The sequence below is a fragment of the Narcine bancroftii genome, chromosome 4 (assembly GCF_036971445.1).
Source record: "Narcine bancroftii isolate sNarBan1 chromosome 4, sNarBan1.hap1, whole genome shotgun sequence".
NCBI lineage: Eukaryota > Metazoa > Chordata > Chondrichthyes > Torpediniformes > Narcinidae > Narcine > Narcine bancroftii.
Window position 1 is genome coordinate 261,844,903 of NC_091472.1, and position 20,683 is coordinate 261,865,585.

Below are 20,683 nucleotides of genomic sequence, written 5' to 3' on the forward strand. Positions count from 1 at the left end.
ATGTCAAGTTGCAACACTGCAAAGGTTTATAAAAGTAGCCTAAACTCTCAGAGAGTCAACAACATCTAAATACTAAGCCTTTCAATATATTAAAAATATCTCATCTGACATGTGTTGATAAATAGGTTTAATTTTAAGCTTTACCTGATATCCAACCAAGGAAGTAACAAGGAAAACAGCTGCAATTTCGGCATTTGCTTGTTGTCAAGGACTTTGATATTGTGCAAAGTACTTTATGAATGCCTGTATTTATTTTGAAGTTGGCATTCAGTACCACTGTGTAGATGTCACTTGCACCTTAAACCCATTTAGCTCCCTACATAGCATGACATCCCAACTTTTTGATGAATAAATCTATCTACCAATGCTGAAAACTTTAAGAGTGAAACCTCTTACAAAATGAGCATTTTATGTTCCAGTCATGACTTGAAAATAGGCACTCTGGAAGTCTCCATCAGCTGCTTGGATAATATCCTGACAGATTGATACATTTATGTTGCTTTTAACAGAACACTTGACACAAAATTGAATACCAGAGACTTACCCTTATTTAAATCTGCTTTCAAGCATCTGTTTAGCACAAATCAATACCATGTGGCAGCTCACCACAAGGCAGGCGACAGGCCATGCGGCGGGGCAGCCAGCCAAAATGGCGCCGTCGGGGGTTTCCTTTTCTTCCAGCACGGGGCTCAGAAAACCGCGCTGGGGGACCACGTGATGCCCAGGTGATGTCAGCCCCCTCCAGCACAGTTCTCAGCCAGATCCGGGCTGGGAGTATAAGTGCACCCCTGCACCCTGCAATAAACTAGTCTGCTCACTGAGCTCACCCTATCTGGATGTGTGTGTTATTGCAGGAGCAGTGTAGCCGCCGTGACAATTGGTGACCCCGACTGGTTCAAACATCTTTGAACCCATCGTGAGCGATCCTGGGATCAGTGCTATAGCCGTAAAACTGCCTGAATTCTGGGTTCAGGAGCCAGAGACCTGGTTCGTCCACGCGGAGGCCCAGTTTCACCTCTGTCAGATTTTGTCCGACATGACCAAATTCTACCATGTGGTCGCTGCCCAGGACCAGGCCACCACCAGATGTGTGCTGCACCTTGTTCAGCTGAGGACAAATATGAGACCATCAAGCAAGTGCTTACCAGGTCCCTCGGACTATCAAGACACCAGCGTGCCGCTCGGATACTGCACCTCGATGCCCTGGGGGACAGGTCCCCGATGGAACTGATGGATGAGATGCTCGTGCTCATGGGTGAGCACACCAACTGCCCACTCTTCGAGCGCATCTTCCTCGACAATATGCCCAAGGACATCCGGCCACTGGTGGTCTAGGAGAGCTTCATCAACCCAAGGAATGTCACCCAGAAGGCCCAAGAGCTATGGCTCGCACGATTCCCGGAGGCCTCAGTGGTCCAACAGGTCATGAGGCACGGGCATGACCTCGCTAAGCCCGGCCCTAGTGCTGCAGTGCCCTGCAGGGGCCCCCAAGAGCATAACCAAGGCCACAGCATCCGCTTCAGGCCTCTGCTTCTACCACCAGCGCAGGGGAGCCAAGACTTGGAAGTGTCATCAGCCCTGCTCGTTCCAGGGAAACGACCAGGCCAGTCGCTGTTAATGGCTGCGTCAGCTGGCCAAGGACACAGCCTCCTCTACCTGCAGGACTCAGTCAGCGGCCGGCAGTTCCTCGTTGACACTGGAGTCCAGATCAGCGTCATCCCAGCCACGGCCGTCAAGACAAGGAACCGACCTCATGAACCTCCCCTCCATGTGGCCAACGCAACGGCAATCTGGACAAATGGAGACAAGACAGTCCACTTTCAGATTGGCCAATGGAATTTTGCGTGGAGGTTCACCATCTCGTCCCTCCTGACTGCCATCCTGGGTGCAAACTTCCTCCTCGCATACGGGTTTCTGGTGGACATTCGAGGTAGGCGCCGGGTGAATGCCCGTACCTTCCAGGTTGTTCGCCTCTATGCCTCCCGCTCGGAGCAACCGCAGATGGCCATGATCAGCACACCCAGAGATGAGTTCCAGTGAATCCTGGACAAGTTTCCGACACTCCTCAAGCCACAGTTCTCCACTCCCTCGCTGCACCACGGGGTATTCCACCACATCCCCACCCAGGGCCCACTGGTTCATGCCAAGGCACGCCGGCTCGTGCCTGACAAGCTCCAGGTAGCGAAGAAGAAGTTTTTGCACCTGTTGGAGCTGGGGATTATTCGGCGGTCTGACAGCCCATGAGCCTCACCACTCCACCTGGTCCCAAAAGCCTCCAGCAGCTGGTGTCCCTGTGGAGACTATCGATGGCTCAACGAGGCAACTGTTCCTGACCATTACCCCATCCCTCACATCCGAGACTTTACGGCCAACCTGCACGGTGCAGAGGTCTTCTCCAAGGTTGGCCTGGTGCGCGGATATCACCAGATCCTGGTGCACCCTGAGGACATACCCAAAACAGCAATCATCACCCACTTTGGCTTGTTCAAATTCCTGCACATGCCGTTCAGGTTCAAGAACGCCGCTCAGACCTTCCAGCGTCTCATGGACTCTATGGGCAGGGACTTGGATTTCATCTTTATTTATTTGGACGACATCCTTGTCACTAGCAAGGACTGGGGGCAACACAAGGCCCACCTACGTGCCCATTTCTCCTGGCTGGCCGACTTCGGCCTTACCATCAACCCGGCCAAGTGCCAGTTCGGGAAGGAGTCATGCAGTTTCTGGGTCATACCATCATGGCCAAAGGAGCCACGCCCACTGCTGCGAAGGTCGCCTCTATAAGGGAGTTCCCACACCCGGACTGCCTCAAGGGGTTGCAGGAGTTTGCAGTATGGACAACATTTACAACCGCTTCATCCCGGGAACTGCGCGCATCAAGCAGCCGCTGTTCACCCTCATCGCATCTAAGCACAAGACACTCGCTTGGAACCCAAAAGCCTGCACCACATTCGAGGCCACCAAGGATGCCATGCTCGTCCACCTGCACACTGAACTGCATATGGCACTCTCTGTCAATGCCTCTGCCACAGGCATCGGTGCCATCCTGGAGCAGCAAGTGAATGGACATTGGAAGCCACTGGCATTCTTCAGCCACCTGCTCTGCCTGCCTTCAACCATGAATTACTGGGCATGTACCTGGCAGTGCAGCATTTCCGCTATTTTTTGGAGGGGAGGACTTTTACCATTTTCACTGACCAAAACCCCTCACTCAGGCACTCGCGATGGCAAAGGATCCCTGGTTGGCCCGCCAGCAGTGTCACCTCTCCTTCGTGTCGGAGTTTACCATCGACATTCGGGAAGGACAATGTGGTTACCAATGCACTTTCGTGAATGGCCATCTGCATGCTGACGACTGGCCTCGACTTCAACCAGCTCGCCCGGGACGAGGAAGCTGATGAGGAGACGAAGGCCTCAAAGACCACCATCACGGGCCTGCGGTTCCGAGACCTCCCAACTCTGACCGGCGAAGGCACCATCCTGTGCAATAGCTTCTTGGGCATCCTGTGGCCAGTGATTCCTCAGCAGTAGCGCAGGCAGGTCTTGCGTCACATCCACGACCTTTCACAGTCCGGATGGTGGCAGAACGGTTCATACGGCAAGGGCTGCGGAAGCAGATCGCCGGCTGGGCCAGAGCATGCACACATTGCCAAATGTCCAAGGTGCATAGGCACACCAGGGTGCCCGTACAGGAGTACGAGCACATCCGGGAATGGTTCAGCCACATTCACGTGGACCTCGTCGGGCCCTTACCCGTTTCCTGCGGCAACTGTTACCTGTTTACAGTGGTGGACCGCACCACTCGCTGGCTCGAAGCGATCCCGATGCCAGATGCCTCCACCGACTCCAGCTCCCGAGTACTGTTGCATGGCTGGGTCGCCCGCTTTGGCTTCCCAGGTCACCTCACCAGCGATTGGGGTGCCCAGTTCACATCTGCGCTCTGGGGACAGCTCGCCAACAGGTTGGGGATCCAGCTATAGTACACCACAGCCTACCACCCACAGGCCAAAGGACTAGTCGAACGTCTGCACCGCCACCTTAAGTCGGCGCTCATGGCCCGTCTCACCGGCCCCGACTGGGCAGACGAACTGCCTTGGGTGCTCCTGGGCATCCGCTCCACTCCTAAGGAAGATCTGCAGGAGTCATCAGCTGATCTGGTCTACGGTGCGCCGCTGGCACTACCTGGTGAGTTCGTCAATGCACCTCACAAACCCCAGCGGTCACCTCACGAACTACTTCCTCACCTCAGGGCATGCTTGGACTTTATCGAACCCCCACTGCCGCCCAGGCATGGCACCCGCCTGTCTCACATTCCCGGCGAACTGCTTTCCGTGGAGTACACTTTTGTTTGGTGGGGCCTGACCGCGGCACTTCTGCAGCGACCATACGAGGGGCTGTACAGGTTGTGCAGCGTTCCAGCTCGACGTTCATGCTGGACATTGGCGGCAGGTGGGAGCTGTTTACCATGGACAGGCTGAAGCCAGAGCAGCTCGATCCCACTGAGCCTCTGATCATTGCCCAGCCCAAGAAGTGAGGCCACCCGGCGAAAAAGGACATTGGTGCTGGTTCTGGGGGGGGGGGGGGGGGGCTGTGTGGCAGCTCACCACGAGGCAGATGAACTGGTCCCGCTTTTAAGCCACACGGCAGGGCAGCCTGCCAAAATGGCGCCGTCGGGGGTCTCCCTTCCTTCCAGCACGGGGCTCAGAAACCCGCGCTGGGGGACCATGCCCGGGTGACATCAGTGCCCTCCAGCGCGGTTCTCAGCCAGGTCCAGGCTGGGAGTATAAGTGCAGCCCAGCAGCCTGCAATAAACTAGTCTGCTCACTGAGCTCAACCCATCTGCTGTGTGTGTTATTGCAGGAGGAGTGTAGCCGCCGCTAAAACCATGTCTAAACCAGCAATTGGTTTGTGAAAATCTATCCATCAATCTGTGAACCAAGAATCTATTTAAATACTAAGAACTAAATTAAAAACATATAGCTACTTGATTGCAGATAATTAAGAAGGTCTCAATCAAATCAATGCTGAGGAATTCCTGCTTTTGGAATGCTAGATCATTTAACAGAGATTTTAAATCCAGACCTTGTCTAAGCAAATAAATGGAAAATATTTCATGATACTTCCAGAGTTCTGGAATTGCAATATTATTATAAGCTCAGGTACGTCCAGAGTTCTAGAAATGTGATATTATAATAACCTCAGGAATAATAACATGCATTTTAAGAAGTATCAAAACTAAACTTATAAATCAAAGAAGTGTAAATTACACTACACTTTTTTTCACAGCCCTTCTGCAGTCTAACTGAATGCAAGTTGAGCAGATGGGTTCCCCAGTGGATATATGCAGCAGCTCAAGAAATTTGGGTCAATAGGCCCTTTTATAAAGCAAAAAATATGAATGTAAAGGCGGAAATTCTCCACCCTCATGTCGGAAAATTTACCTTCATAAATGGTCAGTGAGTGGCTGCAAAGTGGTGAAACCAATCCCTCTCTAAGATATAGCTAGAGGTGGAGCAGTGCATTCCACCTTGCTGCATAAAGGTACATCTGTTGCATAAAGGTACATCCACTGCAAGCCCTCAGTCTGTGATTCAATTTACTTTGCTCTCTCCCACTCACTCACTCCCCTCCCTCCACGACCCCCGCAGGGCAGGCGCAGCCAACAGGGACGTCAAGGCAGGGGTGGCTGGCAGGTCTGTCAAGGCAGCAGGGACTGAGCTGGGGCAGGCTGTGACAGTCCTGCCAGTCACTCTGGTCTCCGGCATCTCACCAGGCCGCTTTGGCCTTCAGGGCTACTCATCAGCACCAACGGCTCAATATGCACCAGTGCAATGGCTGTCTACACTACCCATAATACCCCATGCAGCTGGATCCGTTTTGGGAGATGCAGAGCAGTTCCAGATGTGTGGGTGGGGGAATTATGGGTAGGTAAGACAACCATTGCTCTGCCATGTACACCAAAGTGTCATTCCGCATAAAAACAGTGCCAGAGCAGCCTTTTAAAGCTGCTCCATAAATAGATAAGCTTAAAATTTTATCCATGCTTGAAAAGTGCTGGTGGGTGTCAATTTTGGGTGTCAGGTTTGTCACTTGGGTTCAAGTTTGGCACCTCCATGTCCATGAAGGACATCCATACTTGCAGACCCCTACAGAGAATTATTGTTAGGAATATGTAGAAAAACTGCTAGCATTTCCTTGCAAGTTTCATTCCATGTGTAGGAAAGGCAGAACAGGTCAGGACCTTATTTCTAGGAGCATCAAAAAAAAATGATGGGTGATTTGTGAGGTAGTCAAAGTTATGAGGGGAATAGATGGAGTACATGCAAGCAGGCATGTTTAAGGGTGAAAAGAGGACATGTTTAAAGAGAACATTTGAGGTACTTAGAGAGTGGTGAGAATGCAAAATGAGCTACCAGTCGAAGTGGTGAATGCGGCCTCAATTTTGACTGAAGAAAAATTTGAATAGGTACATGGATGGGATGGCTATGAAGGGCTCTGGTCAATGGGAAGAGGCAGAATAGCAGTTCAGCACAGAGGGGCCTTTTTCTGTGCTGCGGAGTTCTATGTTTCTAAGTATTTATATTAATATAAATATATTTATATTTAGGCATAAAGTCCAAATTTCATCATTTCATTACTTCTGTAACTGACATCATGTTCAAAGTGTCATTCTCACTTGTTTGCTCCTGAAGATACTGGAAGATGCAGGTTACTTTTACATTTAGACAAAACAGCTCCGTAACAGGCCATTCCAGTCTACACCCAACTGACCTGCAAGATCCAGGCTCAAATAAAATGCATCTACTACTACACTGACAAGTTACTTCTCGTCAGAAGCAGAAGTTCTGGAATGTTCTACTTCAAATATTATTGAAAAATATACACAAAGAGCAATTCTTAAAGAGTACCAGTCCAATGTAATGTGTTCCACAAAGAAGCAATATAAAGTGAACATTTTTTTTCTTGTCAAGTACCTCCCAGATGGATTTTATCCATATGCTGAACCATACTTAAACTTTGGCCACTGCAGGCCAATTCTGCTGTTTTGTTCAAAGACAGCCTTTTAGTTAATCCCCAAATGGGCAACAACTTTAAGCACAGACATTGCAGACCAAGTTCATGATTGACAGTCTAAACCTTCCAAATTAACTTGACAGACTCCAGATATTGGAGCAATGGTGTTCCATGATAAATATTTCAAACCGTCAGAAAACTCATTTTTCTTGAACATATTGAAGAATTAACATGAACCCACTGACATTTTTCATAATCCCTAGGAAGCAAAATAAATTATCTGGCAAAAAGCTTTCTGAACACCTAAGAGATTTGTCTGACTTTCAGTTTCAATATTTCTGCTCTCGCTGAAATTGGAGTAATCAACTGTTGCAATTACCTGTAGCAAAGTCAGTTTGGGTCCTTGACATCTTCAGAATTGTTATTTTCAGCCTTCCATCACTGAGGTGAATCTGTAGTGCTCCGAGTGCTCCACGAAATTCGTTGTGCAGTAGTAGTCCAACTGTGTTCCACGTGCGGAATTGGAAACTGACGCTCATTCTTTCCATTTGAGGTTCACTGGGTAGCAACAAGTAGCTTGTGGGGCTTATAAATGTGACTGGGATGATGTGTGCCTCAGAACATGAAAAACTTATATTGCCCTGAAAGAACAAGAACAGCATACAGATTTTGTTATTTCATTAACTACTAGGGCAGCACAGTTAGCGTAGCAATTAATACAAGGCCGTTAGAGTACCAGCAACTCGGGTACAAATCTGGCATTTGTATGTTTTCCCTGTGGGTTTCCTCTCCATGCTCTGGTTTCCTCCCACCCTTCAAAATTTACGGGGATTGCAGGTCAATGGGATGTAACTGGATGGCATGGGCTCAAGGGCCGTTCTGCATATCTAAATTTTAAAATTATCAGTCATGTATACAAATCTTGCCAGCGTCTCTGTAATTCACTAAAATATTACCATTCAGGCCTCTTACTCTTACTCTATTTTCACTATTGCCTGCTGTTCTTGTTTTAATGATAAATGTCCTAAACCAGTCGTCCTCAACCTTTTTCTTTCCACTCACATACCACTTTAAGTAATCCCTATACCGTCAGCACTCTGTGATTAGTAAGGGATTGCTTAAGGTGGTATGTGGATGAGAAGGGAAGGTTGAGACTTACTCCTCAAGACCCAATTGTTACTGAAATATTTTGCTTGAGAAAAATTGTCATTGGCCTATTTATTTTGGAGTTATGAAACTGTGCACATAACGATTCAATTAGGTACTATTAAAACAGTGATTTTCAAACTTTTTCTTTCCACTCACATACCACTTTAAGTAATCCCTATACAGTCAGCACTCTGTGATTAGTAAGGGATTGCTTAAGGTGGTATGTGGATGAGAAGGGAAGGTTGAGACTTACTCCTCTAGACCCAATTGTTATTGAAATATTTTGCTTGAGAAAAATTGTCATTGGCCTATTTATTTTGGAGTTATGAAACTGTGCACATAACAATTCAATTAGGTACTATTAAAACAGTGGTTTTCAAACTTTTTCTTTCCACCTACATACCACCTTAAGCAATCCTTTACTAATGACAGAGCACCTATGGCTTAGGGAATACTTAAAGTGTTATGTGAATGGAAAAAAAAGGTTGAGAACCACTGCCTAAACTCTAAAATTCCTTCTTTAAACATTCCTGACTCTAACTTTACCTTTTCCACTACTTTTATGCACTTGCTAAAATGTATTTGCTTGACCAACCTTACATAAATGACCTGCTCAGAATAATTTATTTTTAAATTTGATCATCATCTTGTGAATTGGTGAGATATAAAGGTCACAACATAAATGCAATCGTGCTGTCAGATAGGTTGCTAGTTGTAGCATTGGAGTTAAATAAGAAAATCTGCAGATCCTGGGGTCAAGTGCAGTACAAAAAATGTTGGGACACGCAGCATCCACAAGAAGTAAAAGGCAATCAATGTTTTAAGCCTGAGCCCTTCATCAAGAATGTAGAAAAACAGGTGAATTAAAAAGGTGGGGAGTGCAGGAGTGGGTATGTGGAGGAGAGGAAGGATGAACACAGGCAGTGGTTACATTGCTCTATTAAGAGGAGTAAGATTAAAGTGGCCCGACTTGTCAACACTGCTAGAAATTTGCTCTATTCCTGATCCGCTCTACTGGAGAGTTGGTGACCTTTTATTCAACATGCTGGGCAGAATCCTTGATGCTGGGGACATGTTTTGCAAAATGGTCACACCACAAGTCATGGGTGGAAAGGCAGAAAATGGATCAGGCAGAGCATTTGGAACAGACAGACCGTTGCAGGAGTATCCTGTGACTGTTGACCTCTCTAATAGATACACACGTGGAATATTATTTTAGGTGAGTAGCTTCTCAAGGCACCTGCCATGTTTGTGGTCACTAGGAGGCTCAGGTACATTTTGAAAGGAAAGATGCTGAGTTTTAGAGCAACAGTCGAGGCAATTACAAGTTAAATGCACAAGCATTACTGCACTACAAACAAGACATTTGGTACTCCAAATTCTGGGATCATGGCTACATCGGAATAGTTGAAAAACATTTTAAACCATAAACATCAACAACATATGGAAAGACAACCATATAACCATTTATGGAGCTGAAACAGACCATGTTGGCCTTTCGAGTCCGCACCGGTTCACCGATTTTGTGCGCCCTCTTCAGGCATTGGTCCCGGTATCTTCTGTTCATCATATATATTTAAAGGGTTGAGAGCAAAATCAAAAAACAGGGCCTTCAAGACCAGGAGGATGATGTTCTGTTAGACATTAGGGATGTATAGCCAATAGTAGGAGACTGGACAGAAGAGGGTGCCCAAGAGGAGGAGCACTGGAGGTGGCCAAAACAGTCATTAGTGAAGGATAAGATTTCTTGTAAGAAACATAGGCACTGAGGAAGAGGTGATAAAATGTTGACTGGCTATTTCTCTCCATGGATGCTGCCTGACCCATTCAGTTCCTCCAGCTTCCCATTGTTGAATATGAATGCCAAAGAGGTGGAGTTCCTTGGGCGCATTGAAGATGGCAGTGATGGCCTGAGTATTATAAAACATGAAAAGGTTAATAAATACTGTTTCATAGGGCCCTTGGGGAAGAGCAACCATAATATGATAGAATTTCTTATTAAATCTAAATAAAGGAAAGTATATAATTTATCTCTAATGGATTGGGGAAACATTAAAGATTGGTCAGTGGATAGGCAGTAGCAAGTTTTGAATGAATTCATGCATAACTTGAGGCACCACTCATTCTTGTCTAGGACCAATAAAAAGCAGGAAAGTTAATTCAACTGTGAATTTCAGAAGTAGTGAGCTTTAAATCAGAGGAAAAAATATTAAATACACATACAAGGATTGGGAGCAGCTTAAAGTTCAAAGAAAGGAAAATAAACAAAGCACAAAAACTGACTGTAAAAACTTCTATATATGTTTAAAAAATTACTGAAATCAAGTGTAGGTCCCTTATGGAAGAAATGGAGCTGTCTGTGGTGAGAGGGAGTTGATCCTCCTGACCACTAGAGGGGGTCAGAGACAAAATGTTCCACCTCAGGTTAGATGCAAAGAGGATGTCTCACAAGGTCGTGAATTGTTAATAAAATATAATTCATATAAAAGAACCCGTTTCTTTATTACAATGAAAGAAACATCACAGTGTTCAGGGTAGCACAGTTAGTGTAGCGATTAGCATAACACTATTACAGCGCAGGCGACCCAGGTTTGAAACAAGTGCTGTCTGTAAGGAGTTTGAACGTTCTCCCCATGTCTGCGTGCATTTCTGCCGGACACTCCGGTTTCCTCCCACCCTTCAAAATATATGGGGTTTGTAGGCTAATTGGGGTATTTAGACAGCATGGTCCCATGGTGTAAGAGTTGGGATTTACGTGACAGAAAACTATGTAATATGTCCAAGTCTGCATGGAACACTGAGCCGTGTGGAGAATGCAGAGATGCTGATGTATAATTTGGACAAGTTGAATATCAGCATGGAAGATGCAGTAAAATGTCATATTAGATGATTTTATGGCAAAAACTTTTATGGTGAGATATTAGGAAAGAGGGCAGCTAAGACCGGCAGTTAAGATGTTATCTTGATCTTTATTTTGAGGATGAGTATAGGATCAAAGTAATTTGCTTCATATTGCTGCTTGCTACAGAGCCCTAGCAAGATCACACCTTACCAATTGTGTGCGGTATATTGGAGGGCCAAAGATGATTCAGCAGATTGATTCAGCATATATGTACAAAGAGAGATCTGCTTGCACTTAGAAGAATCAAAGCTGTTCTAATAGAAACCTACAATGTTCAGGTCTGAGAGGAGATATGGAAAGAGTGATTCAGATGGTAAGGGAATTCAGGATCATAGTGCAAGAATATGATACAAGATAAATGGCTAATATGGTCATGCAGTTAAATATAATTCTAGGGCTCAAGGGATATGGGCAGACTGCCACAGAGCACCAGAAGGATAAGCAGAGGGAATTACCCAATAAGGAAGCTAACCACAGCAGCAAAACTGCAAGGGACTCAGTGGCTGAGGGACCCATGCAGGCTGTGGGAAACTTTCAATCAGGGGACTGCGTGGAGACTGGCTCATGGGGACCAAGTAGCGGAACCAGGATCCGAGAGGGTGCCGATAGCTCGAAATGCTCCTGAGGGGCGTTGGGTGCTGAAGCCTTCCTGATTACATCGGAGGTTTGGATCTGGAGCTCAGGTCACTGAAAAATCAAATAGGAATCTGTGCAGCCGCAGAGGCTCCAGAAGCGCTGGAGTCAAATCCATGGACACTCATTGATTCTGAAGGGACTCTCTCTTGCTTCTCTTTCTCTCTTACTTTAACTGGTGCCGGGTTACAGTAAGGATGACTCTGCCTTATGGTAGGCAGAAGATAATTTTGTGAAATATATGTTCTGTAATATTGCAAGACAATAAAGGTATCTTATAATCTTGAGAAAGATGGAAGAGGGCAGCAAATTTAGGTGATATTGAATGGCAGAGAGAGTCCAGGGGGCTAATAGCTTGTCCCTGCCTCAACTTTTGTTTCTATAAATTCAAACTAATTTCACTGTCAACACTTAGAGCATCTGTTAAATCAACAGATGGGTATTACGATTTAATAGGATTGTGCTTATTGTAATAGCATTCAGAGTTTTGGGCCATTGATCCAGAGACATGCATTTGAATCCTATTACAACAGCTGGGGAATTTAAACTCAAGAGAGTAAATCCAGATTTTATTTTTTTGAGAAGCTAGTTTCAAAAGTAGGATGTATACAATTGGATTGTTCTAACACACATTTGGTCACTAATGTCCCTCAGAGAAATAAATCTGCCATCCTTATCCAATTTGGATGAGAGAATTTCTCTGGATTCACAAATGCAGTCGACTCCTGACTGTTTGCTTGGTTTATTGGCTGTTAAAGATGGACGATAAACAGCAATGCTGCAGTAATATTCACTTCCCATTATTGAATTTAACAAAATGTAAGCTCTTATTTAGGAAGATATTAATTAATGTGGCAAAAAATGAAGTCAGCAGTTGTAGCCCAAGTCGATCACCCTTCACATGGACCATCTTCCCAGCCCAATTGATTGCGTGAAGCAGCAACCCAATCACAACCTGCTCGATTGCAATTAATACCTGTCATCCTATCATTCCATTCCATGAATGGGGAAATAATCTGAAGTAGCTAGTCACCACAAACAGAAATATGGGGTATGTTTTTCTAGAGTAAACACATTTTCCTTATATGCAAATAACGCCAGACACATATTGTAAATCAATGCAGCTGTCAGACTCCAGGAAACACATTTGGGCTTCAATTACAAAGCAAATTATCAAAACCACACTGGGAATAGTGATAAGTCAATAGAATTTCCCTTGGTGCCAATAAATGTAGAAAGAACCTTTGTAATTGCTGTCCATTCTGATATTTCTGTGGCATTTTATGTGTCACAGCAATTAAATCCGCAAGGTTAATGATTGCTGGTATTATCAAAAAGGTACGGCAGTGTGGTGATTATATTAGTGAATGAGACAGGGACCGCTGATCCATAGATACCAAATCAACTTCTGTCATGGCAGCTGGAGAATACAAATTCTGTTAATTAACTAATCTATCATAAACAGGCTATTGGAAATGATGACCCAATAGCCAATGGATTATCCAGAAAACTAATTTGTTTCATGAAAGTTCTTCTAGTTCAAAATTGCTGTGTTGATCCAGTCTATCTGTAAAGGATACTGGAATGACAGCAATATTGTTACCTCTTTAAATGGCTCAGGAATGCACTCTGGTGTAGCAATCTACCACTTATCTTACCATCCACAAGTCAAGATGATTTTTGTGCTACATTTCATAAACAATTACATTTTTTTAATCAAAGTTTCTCACGGGAATTTAATTCCTTGCATTTACCATGAGTGAGGCTCCACGAGATGAGGTGTATTCACAATATAATAATACATGCAATCACATAATATTTATGGAGCCCATAGTTAAGGTAGTGAATAAATAGTCATGTGGCCTTTATGCAAATCTCATCCACTGACATAAAATTAAAAGTTTAGATTTATTGTCAGAGTATATACATGATATCACATACACCCCGAGATTCTTTTTCCTGTGGGCCAGGCAGATTTTCCAGTTATCAGCAGTGAAAAAAAATCTGTACTCAAAAGATACATACACAAAAGAGAAAAATATAACAAAGAAAGAAATGTAAACAAACTGAACATGCAATACAGAAAATGCATATTTGATCATAAATAATGTGCAAAATAAAAGTCTTTAAATAAGTCTCTGATTGAGTTTGTTGTTTAGGAATGTGATAGTGGAAGAGTGCCCATTCAGAGCCAGCTCTCCAGCACATGACTTCCTGTTTTGCGAAAACTGCCAAAATGTTTGGACTGGAAGTCAGCCTGAAGAAAACTGAGGTCCTCCATCAGCCAGCTCCCCACCATGACTACCAACCACCCCCCCCCCCCCCACATCTCCATCGGGCACACAGAACTCAAAACGGTCAACCAGTTTACCTACCTCGGCTGCACCATTTCATCTGATGCAAGGATCGACAAAGAGATAGACAACAGACTTGCCAAGGCAAATAGCACCTTTGGAAGACTACACAAAAGAGTCTGGAAAAACAATCACCTGAAGAAACACACAAAGATCAGCGTGTACAGAGCCGTTGTCATACTCACGCTCCTGTTCGGCTCCAAATCATGAGTCCTCTACCGGCATCACCTATGGCTCCTAGAACGCTTCCATCAGTGCTGTCTCCGCTCCATCCTCAACATTCATTGGAATGACTTCATCATCAACATCGAAGTGCTCGAGCTGGCAGAGTCCGCAAGCATCGAATCCATGCTGCTGAAGATCCAACTGCACTGGGTGGGTCACGTCTCCAGAATGGAGGACCATCACCTTCCCAAGATCGTGTTATATGACGAGCTCTCCACTGGCCACCGAGACAGAGGTGCATCAAAGAAGAGGTACAAGGACTGCTTAAAGAAATCTCTTGGTGCCTACCACATTGACCACTGCCAGTGGGCTGATCTCGCCTCCAACCCTGCATCTTGGCACCTCACAGTTCGGCGGGCTGCAACCTCCTTTGAAGAAGACCGCAGCGCCCACCTCACTGACAAAAGACAAAGGAGGAAAAACCCAACACCCCACCCCAACCAACCAATTTTCCCTTGCAACCACTTCAACCTTGCCTGCCTGTCCCGCATCGGACTTGTCAGTCACCCACGAGCCTGCAGCAGACCTGGACGTACCCCTCCATAAATCTTCGTCCGCGAAGCCAAGCCAAAGAAAAAGAAGTGGAAGAGTAGCAACTGTTCTTGAACCTGGAGGTATGAGATCTGTGGCACCTATATCTTTTTCCTGATATGAGCAGCAGCGAGACAGAGCATCTCCTGGGTGGTGTGGATTCTTGATGATTACAGCTGCTCCCCAATAGCAGAATTCCCTGTAGATATTCTTGATGGTGGGCACCACAAACTTAGGCAGAGTTTCCACTCAGTTGGATTGGTGCCACCGTACTAGACCATGATGCAGCTATTCAGGACACTTTCCACATGTATAGATGTTTGCCAAGGTTTCCGATTTCATACCAAGCCTCCGCAAACTTCTGAGGAAGCAGAGGGGCTGACGTGCTTTCTTCATGATGACATTTGTGTTTTGGGTCCAGGAAAAGTCTTCAGTGATAGTGACTCCCAAGAATTTACATTTACTCACTCACTCCACCTCTGATCCCCCAAATGATCACTGGATCATACACATCTGGTTTTCCCCCTCTATAGTCCACAGTCACCTCCTTGGTTTTGGTGACATTGAGTTGAAGGTTGTCGTTGGCAATCATTCAGCCAAGTACCCAATATCTCTCCTGTCTGCTGACTCAACTCACCTTTATATACAACCAACTACTGGGGTAGTCGGCAGATATGTAGTTAGTATTGTTGTCATACTGAACCACACAGTCATAGGTGTAAAGTGAGTAGAGCGGGGGTGGGGGGGGGGGGGGCGCTAAGCTCACAGTCCTGTGGTGCTTCAGTACTAATGGAGATTGTGGAGGAGATGTTCTTAACAATCATCACTGTGGTCAATTCGGTTGCTATTTAGGCAGATTACTACGCTCTTCTTGGGCACAGGTAAGTTGAGGCCTATTTGTAACAGGTGGGTACTCACTGTCAGAGTGAGATGGTGAAGATGGCTGAATGACACTAACTGTAGCTATACAGGTCTCTAACTTTTTCCATTCATTGCTTCTTGAATCAGTTGAAGTAATCATAAATAATATGGGATCACAATGAGAAAAAGGACCAAACAATATTTTTTTCAGTATTCCATCTTCTTTAGCTTTGACTATTAGTGCCAATATGGGAGGCGTGAGAAGTTACTAACTATAGTGTTTTTGGAAGAATTAAAAAAACCTGGATACCCATGACAAGAGTTAACTTAACCAAAAATCTATCTATCATTTATATTGGGATAGCTACTTGAAGGTAAATTGTTGGACAAAACAACAAAGGGAATAGGACTAACTGATTAGCTCCAGAGGTGGGCATTGACTCATGAGCTGAAATTCTTCCCTCAGTATTGCAATGACCTGAAATACCTCCTTCAGTATTGCAGTGGTATCCTAGTGGCTCAGCTGGTAGATTTACTGCCACACTGCTCTGGAGATGCAGGTTTAATTCTGACCTTGGATGCTGGAGTTTGCATGTTTTTCCTGTAATAACGTGAGCTTCCTCCTGCTACACTAAATTTATCCCATATTTCAAAGACGTGCAGGTTCATAGGTTAATTGTCCATTATAAATATCCTCTAGTGTTCTGGAAGGTATTATAATATAGGGGAAGCATTAAAATCGTGGGATTAATGTAGGATTGAATGAATGGTCTGCCTGGACTTTGTAGGCTGAGGGGCTTGAATTCATGCTATTTGATACATTTTAAACATCCTCTCCCTTCAGCATCATGGCACCGCAGCTTTAGTCTGCAGCAACTTGCCCAGAATTCAAAAGGTAGTGATGACATCGCAGGAATTCAGTTGTTCTCTCTGGCTCCACTACCTGAGATTGATTTGAATCCTGCATGTGGAGTTTGTACATATTTTCTGTGACTCTGTGGGTTTCAACTGTGTACTCTTATTTACTCCTAGAGCTCAAAGATGAGCTGGGGGTTAATTAGTTATTAAAAATGATTGCATAGTGCAGGTAAGCACCAAAAAAACCCCAAGAAGTGAAAAGCACCTCTGAGAGTAAAAATGATAGGTGCTGCAGGGATACAAGAGGGGACAGAGTGATGGATGTGCTTTGTGGAAAATTGATATATTCAAAGGGCTTTTTACTTGGAGTAAGTAGAGACAGATCTTTACAGTAGAGACGGATCCTTCAGTCCATCACATCCATGATCATTGATACTGATCTATTTTTTTAGCATTGGGCCTGTAGCTTTCAATGCCTTGGCAAGTCAAGTGCTTGTCTATTTACAGTTGTTTTCCCCATATCTGAAATTTCATTAACCAAAAGGATCTATTAAACAAACTTTTTTGTTGGTGCTGATATTACAAGTTGAAAAATATTTTCATCCGACTTGCCCACATGGGGCTCTGACGCTCTGTTGGTGCCATTTTGGTAATAACTGAGCTCAGAACCAGCCGGGAAGAGAGACGCTCAGAGAAGCAGGCTGGAATCTCAAGCCACCAGTGAGCGACTGGAGGAAGTCAGCTGGTCAGGCAGCACATGGGGAGAAATTAGAATGCCAATTATTCTCGCTTCAAATAACTCCCTCCTCTCTCTTTCCATTTCTTCTTTCCCCTCCACTGTACTTAGTCCTCCACTCTGGAGGCATCATCAAGGAAACCGGGCTCCAGGGCAGCATCGGGGTCCTCAGGCTGCCAGCAGGAGCGGAGACCTCGGTGGGGAGTTGTCAGGGATTGGCAGTGGCTGATGCTACTGTGCTATTTTGGGTTTTCTTTTTGGTTTTGTTCCATTAACCAAAAAAAATCCAATAACCAAAAACCATATGGTCCCAAGCTTTTCAAATATAGGGGATATTTCCAAATCAGTGGGATAGACGCCACATGCAACCTCCTAACAGACAGTGGCTTTCAAGTTTTAAGCTAAATTTTATTTCTCTTTTTAAGGACCCTCCCCCCCACCACCATCACCACCACCAAGTACAAGAGAATTAAAACAAGAGTCTTGAGGTTTAAAGCGAGTGGGGGAAGATTCAAAAGGGATTAGAGGGCACCTTCTTCACACATTAGGTGATAGGTAAATGGAAAGAGTTGTCCGAGAAATTTAAAATATATTTAGAAAGGAACACAGATAAGGCTAAAGGGATAGGGTCCAAGCTCAATGTGGACAAGTTGGACTGAAAGACCTAAGCTCCTGCTAGGTGATTATTTAAGTCCTAAGTTAAAGGTAGCTTATAGAATGATTAAATAAGAATAAAATTAAAAGAGAATAGCATCAAGTAGCCCCTTCAGCCCACTATGTCCATGCTAACCATCAAGTAGCCATTTATACTAATCCTAATTACAAACACCAGTAATAGCCCTACTGATTTGTGTTCATCTTCATGCTTTTTATATATTCTTATTGCTTGCATTTTAGATGATTTTTATAATATCTTTTATTTCTTTTTTACTAGTTGACAGTTGCTTGGAAAAACAAAATGTGCAGCAATAAAAAAGATCCATTATGCCAATTATAATGGTTAAAGTCATTTGGATAAACAAATATGAATGATTCAGTGGGATATGTACACAAATGGAACTAGCTGTTGTAGAAATGATAGACTTGTTCTGAAGAGCCCATTTCTTTGCTGTATAACTCTTATGACCATGTGTTTCTGGCAGCTTATTGAAACTATTATCCAAATTAAACCCAGTTCCCCTGCACTTGGCCAAAAGAGCATACTCTTGCATATCCAAGCATTTATCAAATCAACTTTTCCTTTTTGTAGAAATATGGCATCCATCTCAGCAAAGAGTCAATGAATCTAACTTCACTTGCCTGTGTTCATTCCATGCCTGAAAGTGTTGTAATTACATCGGGCAACATTTTATTTCAAAAGGTTTGCTTCCTGAAAAAAGGATTATGATAGACCACTTCAAGTTGAACACAAATTTCAGATTTGCTGTATCACATAGGAAGTTGGAGAAACATAAAATTGACTCTTTTGAATTTAGCATGTTTAATCACAAGATTATGCTGACACAAGCTCTCAGGTTGACTGGACATGTTGACAACAAATATGAGGAGCTCAGGATTTGTCTTGGTCACCAATTTTAAAACCGAAGTGGAGCTCATAGATTTTCTTAATAAGTGCAGTCATGTTGTATTTTTGAGTCTTTAAGCATATATTCGCCACAAATGTAACTGAATGTCGCGCAGCTATTGCAACATTGATGACACATTTCTGCTGCATTGAATCTTCCTGAATATAATAAATGCTATTGTAAACAAAACTCACAATGCTTTTGCCTGAAGAACATGTGCATCAACTTGTGTTAAATCTATAATCTATAATCAATCTGTATATGTGAGCTGCTTTTATAGCCTGTCTGCATCTATCCTGATTAAGCATGCCCAAGCCTAAGACAACATTTGCATAGCACCTGCACTGAGAGCATGCCTAGGTATGCTTGCTTTGTGGACAATGTAGTAGTCAACTTAAATTATGAAATGAATTCACAAAAAAAAATTACAGTATGTGCTGGCAAAGTTTTAAAATTGATTTTGTGATCAGCAGCCCAAAATCTATAAAATTCACCCAAAAGTTTTCAGGAAGAAAATTCTTCATTGTTCAGTGCATTTAGAATGGTAACATGAAACACAAAAGTCTGCAGACACTATAACTGTAGTAAAAACACACTAAAATGCTGGAGAAACTCAGCTGGTCTTTTCAGCATCTGTAGGAGACAAAGATATATTGCTGATGTTTTGGGCCTGAGCCCTTCTTCAATGAATAAGTCAGAAGCAAGAAATCTCAGAAAGTCTCAGAATTTAGACAATTTAAAAGTTTGAAGAAAAGTGGATGAAGTCAATGACCTCATCATGGGTACATGAGGTAGCACCAAAGTAGTCATTGATGCAGTGGAGAAAGAGTTGAGGGGCCTTGCCTGTGTAGATTTGTGGCATGGAACACTTCACGTAGCCAACAAAAAGGTAGGCATAGCTGGGGCTCATGCAGGTACCCATGGCTACCCCTTAAATCTGAAGAAAGTGGGATGAGTCAAAGGAGAAATTATTCAGGGTGAGAACAACTTCTGCCAGCCAGAGGAGGGTGGTGGTAGACGGGGACTGGTTGGTTCTATTGTCCAGAAAGAAATGAAAGGATGAGATCTTTAGTATGGGGGATGGAGGTATATAGGGATCGGATGTTCATGGCAAAATTTAGGCAATTGAGTTCAGCAAACTGGAAGTTGTTGAAGTGGTGGAAATTGTGTGAAGTTTCCTGGATGTAGATGGGGAAGGACTGGAACAATGGGACAAAACATAGTCGAGGTAAAGCGGAAACCAATTCAGCAGACACAATGGGTCTGCTGGGACAATTGGGTTTGTGGATCTTGGGTAGGAGGTAGAAACAGATGGCCTTCCCATTCCAATCGAGAAATAAGAAGAATATCTGAGCTTGAAGGCATTGGGACCATTAATGAGGATTTCAGGGTCCATTTCACCTGCAGAACCCCAGAAGTACCTTACACAAGGCATATCATGTGTTTTATGATGGCATATGGTGTGTTTGCTTTCATTACTCAAGGGATTGAAGTTCAATAACTCTGAGGTAATATTGCAGCTCCATAAAACTCTAATTAGAATGCAGTCAGTTCTGGTCACCTCTAAACTGGATGGATATCAATGCTTTTGAGAGGCTGTAGAGGAGATTTACCAGAATGTTGTCTGAATTGAACAGTATTTTAATGAGCAAGATTGACAGAGCTAGGGCTTTTCTCTTTGCAGCGATGAAGGATGAGTGGTGATTTGGAGGAATTTAAGATTATGAGTGGTTTAGATAGTTTAAGCCAACACCTGTTATTCCCAAGGTGATAACAGCAAATACCAGAGGACGTCTGTTTCTGGTGAGTGGAGGAAAGTTTAGAGGAGATGTTAGAGGTACATAGAGAGTGGTGG

General features: G+C 44.1%; 1 protein-coding gene and 1 long non-coding RNA gene across 6 annotated transcripts in view; one reads left to right on the plus strand and one right to left on the minus strand.

The window, feature by feature from the left end:
- LOC138761905 (contactin-associated protein-like 5) overlaps positions 1-20,683 on the minus strand; it is an 857,011-nt gene that overhangs the window by 533,590 nt on the left and 302,738 nt on the right. For all 5 annotated transcript variants that reach the window (XM_069934856.1, XM_069934855.1, XM_069934854.1 and 2 more), the window contains exon 8: positions 7,394-7,655. In XM_069934856.1, coding sequence (XP_069790957.1) covers positions 7,394-7,655 — 262 coding nt within the window. The remainder of the gene's footprint in view (positions 1-7,393; positions 7,656-20,683) is intronic.
- The window catches only part of LOC138761908 (uncharacterized), a 230,101-nt gene that overhangs the window by 45,583 nt on the left and 163,835 nt on the right, over positions 1-20,683 (plus strand). The gene's annotated exons all lie outside the window — the stretch shown is intronic.